Genomic DNA, 15,040 nt, shown 5'->3' on the forward strand with positions numbered 1-15,040 from the left:
CAGCAGCACTGATTGGTAAGTCACAGATTAATTGCGCACCAATTCCTCTGGCATCGTCTTATCAATCGTTAGCTTACTATCAAACATGACAAGTGAAATCTCCTGCAGCAAGCTTAAACATGTGATAGAGGTTGATTGCGCAGAGAATTGCTGATCGTTATGTAAGTACATGTGTAAAAGCAGATGGATTTACGCAGGTATTTTAGTTCTGCAGAGCCAAACAAGACAGAAGGGGCAGCCAAAGAAAAGCCTACCACAAAACGGAAAAGTTATGACAAATCAGACTATGAGGCAAAAGGAAAGTGCAGCTTTTTTGGTTTCATGGACAAAAGAATTTATGTGGCTGGAATATGACGAGCTAAATAACATAATGTTCTGCCGGGTGTGTTGTGAGTTTCCCTCGATTTCTGAGTCGGCAAGCGCCTTTGTTACTGGGACCAGTCATTTTAAGAAAGACCCCATCAGAACCCATGAGAAATGCAAGAAATGCATTATTGCTCAGTCTGCAGTATCTTTCCCAGAACAAACACCAATTGCAAAAAACATACTAAAAATAAACCAAGCATAACAAGAAGTCCTGAAAAAGCTGTTTAGAACCGCGTGCTATGTTGCAAAGAGTGAACTACCATTGGCAAAATTTAGCAGTCTTTGCAAACTTCAAAAAGCAAATGTCCTAGATCTTGGTTCCACTTGCCTCTTACCCGTGATTTCAGTGGAAATTTCAAATTCAGGATCTGACACAGACTGATTCATGTTCTACACAGTTCTTGCAAGTTCATAGAAATTTCTGTTCAATTAGAACCAAATATTTGAGTTGATGATTGTAATTTGTTGTTGTAACTTGTGTTTTAAATATTTTTAGACTGATGTTTTGTTTCCTTTACAATATTATACATTAAAGTATAATATTGTAAAGGAAACAAAACATCAATCAAAAAACTGTCCTCTTTTTTTTTTTTTTTTTTTTTTTTTTTTGCATTCGGGCTACTTAAATTTATTTTGGGCTACCAAAAACTGATGAGTGCCTGCCCGAAGGGCTACCAGGGATTTTGAAATTTTGCGAGCCCTGCAGAGGTACTGTCACAGAATGCATGCAGTTTAAAGTGAGAAACTCTGAGGACCACTGCTGCAGTCATGCTTCTGAAATGCAGACTTCTACTCTACATCAAGATGGTGACTTTCTACCTGCTTACTCTAAATAGATCCTCTAAGATACCCAGTTATGTTAAAAAAAATGGAAAAAGCTAAATGATACTAAATGCCACAAGACAGAGCTGGGAATCCCTCATTAAGTGCTGTTTTCAAGCAGCTCAAATCACAAGGTCAAAAATTTGTTGTTGTCTGGCATCCCTGAGAACTGTCTGCCTGAATGACGACAGTTGCCTGTGTACCATTGGTGCACCATGGCTGCCTTGGGGCAACAGGGATGTTTCATTTCATCTTAGTAGCTGCTTGTCTTTCACTGCTCCAGAATAAGATCAGGCATGTCTCCTGACTCTGAATATTTGTATCTGTCAAAACCTCAGATGTCAAAAAAGTGATAAAAGATAGCTGAGGACTGGTTTATCAGGATATAGGCGAAATATATTTGCTACTGTGTTTCTTTGGTGTACCTGGGTATTAAAAAATACTATAAGTGCTGACAGAAAAAAATTAAAAAGTCCGAGTAAAATATACATATATATTTATGTATTAAGTCTAAATATATTAAGTGTAATCAAAAATAGTTTGAGTATTTGGGATTTTCTTTTTTTTTTTTTTTTTGTACACCAGCACATTAAATTTTAAATCAGACAATCGAGGTGTGACTGAAGTGAAGTCTTTCGTCTCTAATTCAACTGTTTAACAAAGGCAATGTGAGAACTGACACTTTGTGTCAAAGTGAAGTGACGGGGTGACAGACATTTCAAATCAAAGGTATAAAATAAGCTGTTCTTGTATTTCCTGCCTGTCTTGTTTGACTTTATTATAAAACTCTGCTTTTTGGCAATCACTTGTCAGTGTTTTCATTACAAAAACACTGCATGTTGCCAAATCCATGCACACCTAGATCAATATTCCAAGTCCTTTCAAAGTAGCAATCTGCTGACTCCTCGTCTGATCAGATACTACTACTAATTGTGTATCAGACACACTGAAATACCAGCCTTTTATTTCGTTGGAACACCTTTTACTTCAAACAACTACTAAGGCCCTTGTTCCAAACTATTAAGGTGATGAGCTTAAATTATTGATATGACTAAACATTTTAGTGGGTGAATTCATCTCTTGAAGTTGATATAAATTGAACTGCTGGAGAGAAGACGTCTCACTCTCGTGGGCCCACAGAATTGCTCAAGATTGTAGAATAGTCTTAGAGCAGAGCACCTCAGACACTAGCGTGCAAAGTTACAATCATTTGACAAGACATCAAAGTTAATTACATAAGAACCTTTTAAAATAATTACCAGTAGCATCTACAACTTGATTTTTCCCTTTCAAAGGGAAGACTGACAGAAATCGGTGCACACAAAGCAATACTTAGCTACTGGCGTGCAAATGACAAAGACTCAAGATGGACAATGCGGTACAGTACAAAATGTGTCATTTTAGGCAGTTGAACTCCCTGTTCTTATTGTGATACATAAACAATGAGATGTTTAGATATGTGAAGCAAGGAAAGCAGTAAAAGTATACTTCCTAAGCAGCTTCTCTGGACTACCAAAACCCCTGCAAAGTCTCTTTGTAGTGATGACTTTCTGGTTTTGTCGATGTAGCACTTTAACAAACATCAAAGCACATTCATCACAGAAATAGTCTTGGCAACAAGCATTGTTGCCATTTGTCACTATTAAAAGAATGTGTTTTGGGCTACTGTCTTGTAGTTGTAATAAACTCAAAGGATAGAGTTATTCTTCAACAGTCCAATTTAACAGTTTAGTTTAAAAATGCATACTGGCATTTAACAGTGGTATCACCTCTTTTAAATCAATAGGGTTATTTGTTGCTGAATCTATTTGTTGGCAAGGTAGTTTTTTGAATGCTTTTCCAGTTGTTGATACCCAAATAAGACACATATTGAGGGTGCATGCAAACTGGAGAAACACTTCCCTACAGGACTAAAGTGTAAGTGCCAAACTTTTGTGATAACTTTTCAATACATTTTATGATTGGAAGCAAAATATGTACGCAACCTTTTTGAAGGACTCAAACTTTGATGGATGTGGACATGAATGTATTGCAGACAGAATGCCACGGGCTACCTATGGGAAAATAAAATTCATCATATTCCTGTTATGCCCACAGTATTTCATATCGACAACAAAATTTAACATTTTTCCAGGAGTAACACGCGTTAAAGTAAAGAAGATGACTTATCACATCATAATAATAATGTTTTCATTGTTCAGGGAACAACATTTCGTGCTGCTTGTACATTTGTGTTATAGACCTTACATGCTGACGCCCTCCAATGAATGAAAGTGAAGAATGTTTCAATTTCCAACATTAGCTGTGTTATTTTACACATGAATAAAGGACTGTATTTTAGGACAAGCCAACTGCATGGTAAATAAGTACATTTATCTGAGTAACTAACGGAGCCCTTTTGTTCACTATTCATTACTTTGGTTGTGCTATAACCTACGCATGAGGTGTTCCTCGATAATTTACCTTGACTGGCCAGCTGTGTTGTTACTCCCATTTTCATTACATTGCTTCCACCTACACCTCTCTCCTCCCACTCTTTCCCTCAAGGGTTTCAATGATATTACTGTCTTCTTCTGCCTTAGCTCTACAAAAAAAAAATTCTTCCAGTTATTTCCCTGACACTTTTTTTCCTCACATGTCCTCAGCTTTAGTGCAAATATTTCCTCCTCAGTCAGAGCCGTACTTCACTTGAGGTTTCTGCCTTGAACACTGTAGTGATAGAACTGTGACAAGTCCTTTCCTATTAAAACTTGGAAACCAAACTCCTTGTATGTTACAGATTCTTTAATGCACATACAGATACACATATAGATCCTAATATCACCAGCTGATAGTTTGTCAAATATAAGCACAGACAGAGGGAGACTAATTCTTGTCTAGATGTATATGTAGGTGGTCTCAGGGAATTGAGTGAAAAGCCTAACAATAATGCAGAAGTGAGTGAGTCAGCACTGTGTGGAAACACCTATATTCAAAGGACAAATTATTTCTCATGAAACAGCATTTAAAAGGGTTATTCTTGGTACACACTGAGGAATTAAAAGAACTAAGGAATGTGAATCAGGTTCATAAAAAAAAATGTCAGTATAACATTCTCAAACAATATATGAATAAGTAAAACAAACTGACAGCAAATTACTTGAATATAACCCTTGAGATTATTAGAACAGCCTTGTCTGGTCTAAAAGGAAGACCAGACATGGCATTCAATATAAAATCTAAATATGGTCCAATGCCCAGTATTTACAAAAGGATTTTCAGTTCTGTTTAGAAAGTTACCCTTAACACAACAGTTAAAGAGGGGAAAAAACGTTTACTTGTTTTAGTTTGCTTGAGTCCCCACAAGTGAAATCTTTGGTGAAAGCCGTGGAGCTTTGCAGAGCTACAGGAAGCCAGTCTAGAATATGTTGAGACCAGAGTTCGATAAGCTTTCTGAGATGCCCTTGCACCCCCGTTGCCAAGAATGATTCATTACTCCTATGCACAGAATTCAATTTGTAAAGTATAAATTGTAGCACTAGGGATAAGGACCCAGGTCATTCCTGGACTGGCAGAACATGTGTCCATCACAGTCTGTGACCTCCTATCCATAAACTCAAGATCACTCTTTTAAATGCAAAAATCTTTATGAAGATTTACGAAAAAAGAAGCCATAAGACAATAAATTATGTATTACATTCTTGCATTGTTCTGCTTAGGCTGCACTACTTGATGCTTCTGTCTACAATGAAATGTGCATGCTGTTGCTCTACAATCAGTGGAATATTTATTCATCTCTGTATAAGTCGATAACCTCATGTAGATGATCATCAACATTTACACAAGGTTAGTGAAATCTCATTTGGTAGTTGTACATTCGGGAAATCTAAATGCTGCTGTTAGGATGGTAAAACCTCTCATACAGGTACGTCTGAGGAAAATAACAGCATGCAGTACTAAATTATAAATACGTAAAATTATAATAATGTAGTTTTACTTGTTATTTGCAGTGTCACATGGAGAATACTGTGCCTGACAAAAAAAGATATTAATAGAGAAAATAACAATGTAGAGTGTAAGAAAAGATGTGCTTTGTGCAAATGCTTTGTAGCAATTGTGTTACTGGTTAAGCCTTCCTCTTTCATAAGGTGGCATTGTGTGCTACCTGTGTGTATCGTACACAGGTAGCACTCTAATTAAAATATGAAATCAAGATCAATTCCTTCGTATATCAAACGTAGCTAAATCCCTAACCTTATTATTCCAAGTACAAATTCTCTGCTGGTCGCCACTGCAAGACGCTGCAGTTTTTAAAGAAGGACGAAAACAAATATCTCTGCCCACTTGTCTACCAAGACATTAATGTGTTTGCAAAACAACAACTTGATCCAGATGACTCATTTCTCCCCTCTTTTCCAAAAGTCAATGCCTACTTATTCGTTTGTCATGTTTATAGCAGCCTTGACGACTAATAACTTTCTGTGGGAGTTTCTTGTGGGTGGTAATCTGCACCAGCAGATCGGCCAGCCATATGTTGTTTGATTATTGAAGGTGATGTGCGAGAACACTGTCAGCCTACTGCGTTGTGTTATCTGAAGTAGACACCTGGGTCAAGGCTCACAACCGAAGCCAGACATATGCTAATTAACTTATCTCATAAAATATGCATCGAGCCCTCCCAGGACCGTACAGTGGCAGAGGATCGTGATTTTCCAGGAATTATGGGAACAGTCATTTTCCATTATGTCGATGCTAAATGAGGAGTGACCTGCGGGAGAGGCATGTCTGACCCATGTCAAGACAGTTCCTGCCAATTTTGCACAGAGAACTTTGCAGATCAGTTTTGACTTTTAAGATACTGTCGTGACAGAGAGAATAAATGGATCCAGTTGCACCGCATAACCTTGTTGAAGTAATCTTCTTCTGAAGCCGATGTTCCAAGTCAGTATAATTAATCAAAGACAATGATGTCAATGAGGGCTCCAGTTATGAAATTAGAGGCACGCTGTCTTCCATTACTGTACAGCTTATAAGTGCATTAGGAGGGAAAAGAGGAATAATAAACCAGGTGTGGAAACCATTAGCTCCATTCTTCATTCCAACCATTTGTGGTTGCCTTCTCTTGTTTTCAGCACAATTAAGTGTCTTGTAACAAGGCCAGAGTTGAATGCGTGAGTGTTGATATGGTAGTCAAGATTGTAAACAAGGTGTGAACAGCAACACTCGGTACAACAGTCATTTGCTCAATAATGAATGAGCTTAACAAATTAGGCTCCTTGTGTAATATTTCATTCTCTTCTGTGCAATGGTCTAATGAGTGATTGTTCAATTACAATACCATTTCAGTCCTTTTATTAATAATAATTTAAAAAAAGACTCACCTGACATCCATAATTGCAAGTAAATTAGTTTGAAACTGTATATTTTTATGTCTGTCTATACGCAGACAAAAATGGGGTTTCTAAATTATGTACTTTTGCAATCCTATTTCTCTCTATAATCTCTAGACACACACAAACGGTCATGGTTTTGTGTTCCATTCTCATTTGTTTATTTAAGACTGGTGGATATGTGTGTTAGATCAACACTCTAAAGTATACCACAGGGGCTGAGCGGTCAGAAAAACTATTAAAAATGCACTGTGGAGTTGTTTCAATATTATCTAAAATCTGCATGCCATATTTCTGCAAATACTGCAGGGCCATTATTTACCTGAACTGCAACAAGAAAGGTTTCATTTGAAGCTGGCTTGAATTAGAGGCAGGCTTTTATTTCTAGTTTCCTCTGTTTAATCAATACAAGTGTCCATGTATCAGCATTAAGTCTCGTTACGCACCAGTTTGCCCTGTTAAAGTCACCAGATTATGCTCTCAACACTGTGGGAAGTGGTAACTTACTTTTGGGAGAGAGAGAGGGCGTGTGATCAGCAAGGTACTTTATATTAATGATTTCACATACATGTAAAATAATTATCCAATACACCAATGTACAGGTCAAAATACTTTGTAATACTTCAAGATGCTTACTGTACTGAAAAAAGTCTCTAAGACTTCTCTAAGGAAGGCAGGCAAAATTAGGAATTACTTCTCTTCACCACACAGTCTGTGCGTTTTCATTAACATAATTTATGAACATAAATATTTAAGCAACTTAATTTCTTATGTTTACCAAGCAGTTTAGGTTTGTTCGTACTTTAACATCTGGAGCTATAGCACAAGTAAGACCACAACACAACCATTATTGTTTTAACCGTTTTTACACTCTTCCTTCACTCATTGATGCAAAATCAGATCAAATGAACTTCTAATGAGTTTTATGCAAACAAAACCTCTTGGATATACTGTAAGTTCTAATGAAATCTAACATTATATGTCTTTGAGTGGTAATATATATATCTTCTGCATGAGGTGCCACTTTTGTAGAATACATGTCTGTCAAATGACACGCTACAGCAATAGGTTCAATCTCCTGTGGCCACTAGTTGTCAAAATGCACTCCACATAAGAGCGATGTCTGAAAGAAAGCAACGTATCCTAAAGAAATCACTGAGAGCATGCTGACATTTTACACAATACACATGTCAATTTGATATATGAACTGCCAATGTATCACGTTTTATTTTCAGATGGCTGCGTGCAACGTTTGTCAGGTTTTTTTCAGTAAAGAGTTCAACTTTCAAGTTTCAGTGGGTTTCATACTAAGACAAGGTTTGTGAGGCAAAACATAAAGCTCATCAGCAACCTCTCATTAAAGCGTCACTAAATAATACATAACTTTGAACCTCTGTGGGAAATCATGGCAGTGACAGGTCCACAGCACAGTGGCACACAGTGGTTTGACAGCAAGAATAAAGTCTCAGTTTTCACTAAAGAGATGAGTAGTCTAGATAATTAGTGCATGCATCAATAAGAACTGTCTGGTGTAGAGGTAATCTATCACCAGGCAAATAATTACAACAATTATTTTTATGCTTGAGAATCAAAGTAGTCTCATTTATCACTGTGCAGTTAAAAAGTAAAGCATGGACGTTGGGGGAAGAATAAAGTCTACGCTGTACTACCGATTCACTGACATTTATGAATAGTAGGGTAACAGCACTTTATATCAACCTGTGATAATCACAAGTGCTGTAAGACATTCCTGGACTGTCTCTAATCAGAGTTTAAAAAAAAAAATACTAATGCTGTATTATTACAGTTTGGTGCAGGTGTGGAGGATAAGGACATCTTTTTGACTAAACATTTGTTTTCTTTCCTTCAGGTGATGAGCTCCACAACTCTCTAAGAGGGATCCTGACAGACCCGGGAGAGCTGCAGAGTCTCACAACTCACCCATTTTCCATACACGCCATCGCAAATTGTTTCACTGTGGCTCAGTTCTCGTCACTGGACTTTAACTTGGGGACCTGAACCGCACAGATCGCCAATGCTAACAAGGAACTGCCTGCTGCTGTTCCTGTGGATTCTTGTCGACGAGGGTTCGGTCTCTTATTTACGTCCACCTTTACCACCACTGGGACGGAGCAGGACGGGAAGGGAGCACACCAGGAGCTTGGTGGGCCCAATGAGGAATGGGGCAGCTGGATTTCAGCGGGTCAAAAGGGGCTGGGTGTGGAACCAGTTCTTTGTACTGGAGGAGTACATGGGGTCAGATCCGCAGTACGTGGGCAAGGTAAAAAAAAATTTCTTTTTTTTTTCACTGTTATTTATGGTGCAGCAGAAGTCATAAATCACATAGTAAGGAGCCTAGGAGAAATTGAATTGGGAGTAAATGGAGGGACCGATAGAACATGAGGAAGATAAAATGGGAGGAAGGGAACAGAGAAAAAAAACTCTAGTTTAGAGTAACTATAAAACTACCCTAAAACTATCAGTATTTCAGATGGGAAATATTTTATTCCTTGATGTTGTAATTAATTATTGACTATTTTAATACCATGTACTTATGCAAGTAACAGCAATTACTGGAAGTCACCTATTTTCATTCATCCCCAAGAACTTTACCTCTTTAATCTAATAATGCCCCTAAGGCTTGTAAATCTGCTCCTATTTCTTAGTGTTTTATGATGTGACCAGCATCACGCAAGAAAAAAAAATCCAGACCTAATAATGGAGCTGTGCCACAAGATTTCTATGTTAGACCAGCCACACATGACATTGAAGTGGTGAAAGGTTTGATGGTGTGGTAGAAATAAATTTAAATTACAGTCCTTGTAAAGCTGTCAGAACATCATAGTTATGAGCCACGGAAGATGCTGACAGCAATAAAAAGACAGCAGAGACCCAACAGCCTGATCCGAAACCAGACGGAGATATATACACATACATCCCATCAAACTCACATCTTTTTGTGTCACCTCAAACCTTGGACGTCCCCGCTTTTTAGTACAGGATTTCTTATTCACTGTTCTGGCTTAAGACATTCGTAAGCAAACTCTGTGGGGGTTTAAGGCTAAAGTTGTAATTTGGCACTCCAAGCTTACATAGGATAATAGTAAGACTGACTTATCTGCCTCAGTGCCACTGCAATCAGCCCTGACAAGCCATGCTGTTTGTGGAAGTCTCTGAGGCTAAAGCAGGGACAGGGAAGCAGCTGTCTACTGCACTCCTAAGTCACTTAATCCTGGGCGGCTGCTCTTCTTCAAAATAATTGACTGATTCTTCAACATATGAAAAGCATTTGGAGATCCTCGGACCTTTGTCGGGCAAATCTTAAGGGAGAGGATTTCCCTTTGAATCTTAACCTTTTTATTGTACACTGTTAAATGGCACGGGGAACGCTGGAGTGGGTTACCATTTACACACACTTCTGTGATATCATATTGAACGGTAATGTGAGAAATGTTCAAACAGAGAGCATACAATGAGATAAAGATGTAGGTGAAAGGGTTCAAGGACCTTAGGAAGCAGCTTTGTTTACAGGGCACATTAATGGACTATAATTGACCATAAGTCTGCAATGAATGCGTGTTCTATATTACATCAATACCTAATGTGGTAATGTTTTCACTTTAGAGTGTACTCATGATTTCCAGCCAGTGACCTGCAGTGAATTGGAGCTCAAGACACTTTTGTTTTATCCTCTGTGGCAGAAGTGTCCTTCTGGACCAATTGAAGTAGTAATTATCTGACAACAGCCTCTAAAGAGAGGCAACAGAACCCAAGAGGAAAAAGTTTAGTGAAGCAGCTGAAGCAGTTTTGGGTATTTTTTTACATTATGCTAAGTAATATAGAAAGCACAAGTAGTGTACATGTGACTAGTTTATGCAAATGCACACCTATAGCTCAAAAAGGGTATTTTAATGAGACATGGTTTGTGAGTATGTTACCCGGCATTTATTTAGGTATATAACATACACAGTGCTGTTATTATTCATTACTTTTTGTGTTTTTATTATTATTTTTATTGTTTTGCCTTTATTCGATAGCTGCGGCAGAGATATATGGGAAATGTGGGGAAAGCAAAGAGGAGAATGGAACATGAAAAGGAACTAGGAACTGAACTGAATTCTGAATACAGCAATCACTATACTTTAGTACGTGACTGTTAAAAATGCTGTCATAACAGATTTATCAACAATGGACTAATAAGGGGGGGGGGGGGGGGGGGAATCCCAGTTTTGTGGTCACTGAAGTATTCATTTCTGAGTTTATGAGGTCCACTTGTATGCACCATGAAGCCTGAAGCTCTTCTCTGTACATAGCAAGGCAGATTTCAGAATTTTACATGCCGCACCCAAATTTATCAAGGAGATGATTAATGCAGACAATTAATCTTTTCTTTTTAAATTTAAATGGCACGATCTGACTGTAGGAACAGCGCTCACAGAGGAAGCTCAGAAAAAGGTACTTCTGACAGCAGGTGGAGAACGACTTGCATCCATGCCTGTGTGAGACGAATGACAAACACTAATAAATCCTGACCCTGTTAGCAATAATCAAAATCTATTTCAAGAGCATTAAATGCATCACTGCCAACTGTAATTTTGACAGCCAAATCACTACTAATTAGTGCTGGCCAATAAAAAAACAAAAAAAAACAAAACACGAGTCACATTACAAACAAGGTGTATTTCTGCCAGTTGTTCTGACAGCACAGAATGCAGACACGTATCGGACGAGAAATGGGGACAACCACAGATGATGGAGTACATTGCCAGTACTGGTGTTATGGATCAGTAAGTTTGCCTATTAACTAGTGCCTTCGCCTGAATACACCAGCTGTTTGTGGAGAAGGAAGATGTTAAAGCACAGCGGGATAACATTTAGTCGTGCTTGCATCTGCCTTGCTGTACGTCAAATTGTCAGAACACGCTCACCTCAGTTTTAGACTTCACCGAACCCATATCAGCGCCAATGCAATCGGCACAAACATAACTGGATAACATGCAATTCTACCTGGTTTTACTGCTTGACTATTCCCACTAAAATAACTCATGTTTCAAAGCATCTGACAGACATAAATAACCAAATCATTTTGTGTATCTCAGAATATCCTGCTTCTTCTATTATATTGGTAAATGTATTTATTTTTCCTAGTTGCAAATCCATTTAATAATGATGCAACAAACCTAATTGGGCATTTCTGTACTTCTACCTGGGGCAGCATGTGCATGGTGATTAGTATCGTTACTTTACAGCAAGAAGGTCCTGACATCTGGCCGGGCCCTTTCTGTGTGGAGTTCAGATGTTTGCAAGATTCTCTCTGGGTACACTGGCTTCTGCCCGTAGTCCAGTTATTGGGTTTAGGTGGTTCTAAATATGCCATGGGTGCGTATGTGACTGTAAGTGTCTTCCTCCATGTGTTAGCTGTGACAGACTGGCGATCTGTGGTAGCTGGGATGGGCTCCAGCCCCCCTGCGACTCGGATAAGCAGAAGAAGATGGATGGATACAGTTACCTGATATAACTGATATAAAAAGATGATTCACTGGTCCAGCTTTAGTTTGCTTGATTTAATTTACCTTAGGCCTGTCTTAGTGGCTTACATAAGGTTTAGCTAGAGTAACTGATGAGAAGGTCTTTTAAACATGATATAATACTAAAAATAAATAACAAGGTTCTGGGTGACAGACTTATGTAGATTTGTGAGACTAGGTTGTCTGTAAAGGGCAGAAGAAAAACACATAAAAAAAAAAAAAAAAAAACATCAAATGCTGCCTGATCTATTTTGGATTAATGAGTGCAAGCAAAGCAACATTTCTTTTCTTCTGCACCACAAGCAGAAAGATATGCCATGTCTGCATTTTCACTTGTTCTGTTATTATCAGATGAGTACAAAATAAAGAAAATGAATCTATACTCCGGCTTATATACCGTTTAATATATGCCATCTAAATTAAAAATACAAACTGTATAACTGTGTGTGACAAAAAAAGAACTACAGAGCTACAATATTCACACCATTTTTATACACATCATATATCTTAATATTTAGATAGGATTTTATACACTGCAACACTAACAGCTACATGCTCGGGAACTTAAGGTAGGAGACACTAAACGTGAGAGGAATGTTAGAAATGCTACAGTCACAACTGCAGGTTCACCTCCACTACTTACTTAATTACCCCGATTTCTCCCAGAGGTGTAAGTAAGGTCACAGGATTCAGCAAGGTCTTTAGCACTACTACTACTAGTCCCAACTGCTTGTATTAACAAATGCTCTGAGTTCTTGCATTTTTTTTTAACTTTTCTAAATACAATCACAATGCTTTATGGACTTTTTTCTATTAAAGATGCACTTAGAGTGAATCACATTTACATTTGAAAAAGTAAAAAAAGGGCATGTTAATACCAGATTTGATTTGTAGTGTAAATAAAGGAAACATAGTCTGCCAAGGATATTTTAAAGGTTTTAAGCCACATTAACATGTCATGCTCATTGTTCACTTTTATGGTGAGGTTGTTCTCAGCAATGTGAAGAAACAAGCTTTAATGCCATAAACAATAAACATAAAAGTAAAACAAATATATTTTCACCGTCTTTCTCTGCTGTTTATAACGATAGCACATAAAGTATTGTGTCACTTATAAGTGTTTGTTTGTACAGCATTGTTTCTTTGCTGTTCTATTAGTATTTTCACAGCACTTTTCATTCACTGAATGGTTAGCCACCTAAATTTAAATTAAGTTTTCCACAGTGTAATTGTCTACTAATGAGACTGCATCATCAATGTGGTTTCATTCCCTCAAATTTAAAGTAAAACGCTGCACCGACAATACGTTTGCAGAGACAGTTACTGAAAGTTGCACCAGCAGGTAGAGCTTGTCACTAACAGAGGGAAAGTTACAACACCAGCTGTGGTGGCCACGTCATCTTCTTGCTGACAACTTGATATAACTGCTGTGGAAAGTTTGGCACACATCGCAAATGTTTTCTTAAATCTGATGCGTTGGCTGTTTCGATGTTTCGAAAATCATGTACATTCAGTTTCAGTTCAGTGCAATTAAAACATGAGCTGGAGGGGAATTTCATGTGCTGACCCAATGTAGCAAATAGTAAATTAATTGATTAATCTCTATCGCTAAACTATAACCAATAGAAAGGCATGATCACTAATAAACGCAACGCTAAATGTACATTTGCATAGTGATAAATTTACTGCTAATGTCAATAAGCTGCACCCCTTTCAATACAACCATCAATAAAATCCTAACGACACCTAACCATGCACTTAACTCAAGAATATACGTGAAGAAAATTTTAAGACTCTCATGTTGACAACATCATTATTGCAGTTTAGCAACGAAGCCCGGAGGGCTCGTGGGGGTTAATATAACAACCCTCTGTACCCTCAATAAGATAATGCTGAGGCCTTTCGTGTGCCAAGTAGTGATTATCTGACGTAAAAAAAAAAACTATTAACAGCGTGGCTGCATATCAAGTCAAACTGCTTCCTCTCACTCTCGATTAAACTCTCCAATGAGTTCGGGAGCTATTTTCGAGATTTTTCCTCTGACATCATGTCACTTTCTGTTTAAACTTGATGGCTATAGATGTTGGAAGCAATTCCCTAAGATTTTTAATAATATGGCAACTCAGAATACACTTAAACAGCACTTGTCTTTTGAATGACAACACTATCTTAATACTTAACAGTAGAGATGTAATCAAAACCCAATTTATCTCTTATTTTTGCCAACCAGACTGCTGGGATTTTTCTAACTTGATGCTCCAATTTTATATAAAGTCATGCATATTGTGAGTACTTTATATTGCATTGCATATGGATGCTCAAGACAATATGCTTATATACAGTTAGAGGAAGGTAAAGAGAGATGTATCAAATAGCAGAAAGGCTAAGGCTACACTGATAATAAATTAAAAACTTTGTTTTCAGTTTTTTCAGTGCAACATTATCTAAGAATTGTAACTGAGTACTGGTCCCAGATAAGAAATGTTTTCATGTTATCAAATCCATCTGAACTGTACGCCTGAATTGTTTTTTTGTTTTGTTTTTTAAATCAAGCAGTGCACTGTAAAATGACAGTATAAAGCTTGTGACAGTGGATGCTTTTGCAAACTTGATTCACATGCAAGATATATTTTTTTTACCATGTATTCATTCTAAGAGATAATTAACCAGTTGTACTGAAGATGAAAACCAGCCTGAATTTAACAAAAAAATAGACATGATAGGGAATCCACTATTTTCTCTTTATGCAAGTCATGAGAAAATGACAACAATGGAATGTGCTGCCAATGACAGTCTCAAAAGATACTCAACAAATTATACACTTGGCAAGAAAAAGCAGACAGGGAATTGCTTTCATTAAAAAATAAAATAAAATTTAAAACACGCATCAACACGGTGGCACAAAGCAATCATTTAACCCGTAACAGCACTGAAGGTTAAAGAGAAAGCCAATCA

The 15,040-nt window shown here is 37.6% G+C and overlaps 1 protein-coding gene across 1 annotated transcript in view; it reads left to right on the top strand.

Annotated features, from left to right (window-relative positions):
- The window catches only part of LOC134634208 (cadherin-12-like), a 100,864-nt gene that overhangs the window by 24,405 nt on the left and 61,419 nt on the right, over positions 1-15,040 (top strand). Inside the window, exon 2 of the mRNA XM_063483265.1 lies at positions 8,428-8,838. Coding sequence (XP_063339335.1) covers positions 8,593-8,838 — 246 coding nt within the window. The 5' untranslated portion in view covers positions 8,428-8,592. The remainder of the gene's footprint in view (positions 1-8,427; positions 8,839-15,040) is intronic.

The sequence above is a fragment of the Pelmatolapia mariae genome, linkage group LG9, assembly GCF_036321145.2.
Source record: "Pelmatolapia mariae isolate MD_Pm_ZW linkage group LG9, Pm_UMD_F_2, whole genome shotgun sequence".
Taxonomy (NCBI): domain Eukaryota; kingdom Metazoa; phylum Chordata; class Actinopteri; order Cichliformes; family Cichlidae; genus Pelmatolapia; species Pelmatolapia mariae.